Consider the following 874-nt stretch of genomic DNA (forward strand, 5'->3'; position numbering starts at 1 on the left):
TTTTTTTTTATTCATATAACACAATGTACATCCACTGATTACTGCAGATGGAAACACAGCACACAAAGGAATTTTGAGCTACATTTACATGACTGAGTGCATCTTTGCAATTCAAAATGACTCAAATCTGTTGCATAAATGTAGAACAGAAGCACGCAGAAATAATCAAATAAATACAGAAATTAGACAAAAATAAGAGAAAAGAGTCTGAGTGAACAGCACACAGAGCACTCATCCGTGTACCTCACTTAACACTACAGTTTTTGACCCTGAAGGACTGTCGGGGTTCGAGAGGTATCGGCTTCCCCAACTGAAACATGATTGTTAATAAGATGACAAACCTTACTCCACATGGAATCGTGAATTCAATAAGATTTTTTAGGGTGAATGTACCTTGATATCTCGGATGAGTTGCTGGGTAGGTGTTTCAATGGGAACCTTGTTGTCAATGGCCACCTGAATGGCTGAAGCCCATCTCATGGCTTCGTTCAGTAGTTTGGTGTAGAGACGGTAAGAATGCTTTCTCCCATGGACTATTATGTTCCAGTAACCTGTGGTGAACGGAGGAATTAGAAAAGGTCCAAAGAACATTTTGAAGAAATCTCTCTAGTTCTCAACTCGTTCTGCACAAAAATGTGTGAACTCGCCTGTCTCCTTGTAAACTTTCTCATCAGGCTGAACAACCGAGCAAAGGCTGTTGAGCACCAGTGTTCCCAGTTTAGAGGCGCTGCGCTCTGATGATTTATAATAATCCAGTGAGTTATTGGTCAGAACAAACCAGCGTTTCTTGAGCTTGAGAGATGTGCTCTTCCCACTGGACTTCATCTCTTTATGCAGCCAACCTGACAGAAATATTGAAAGAGTTTTAGTGACC

The 874-nt window shown here is 40.8% G+C and overlaps 1 protein-coding gene across 1 annotated transcript; it reads right to left on the reverse strand.

Moving 5' to 3' along the window:
* Positions 1 to 378: 378 nt before the first annotated feature.
* On the reverse strand, positions 379 to 838 carry LOC107580963 (unconventional myosin-X-like). The gene is made up of 2 exons (XM_016266569.1): positions 648 to 838; positions 379 to 551 (listed from the first exon to the last, which is right to left on the reverse strand). Exons 1-2 carry the CDS (start codon positions 823 to 825, stop codon positions 379 to 381), a joined length of 351 nt encoding a protein of 116 aa, XP_016122055.1. The 5' UTR covers positions 826 to 838.
* Between the last annotated feature and the right edge of the window lie 36 nt (positions 839 to 874).

Source organism: Sinocyclocheilus grahami, unplaced genomic scaffold, assembly GCF_001515645.1.
Source record: "Sinocyclocheilus grahami isolate Dianchi unplaced genomic scaffold, SAMN03320097.WGS_v1.1 scaffold56004.1, whole genome shotgun sequence".
Classification (NCBI taxonomy): domain Eukaryota; kingdom Metazoa; phylum Chordata; class Actinopteri; order Cypriniformes; family Cyprinidae; genus Sinocyclocheilus; species Sinocyclocheilus grahami.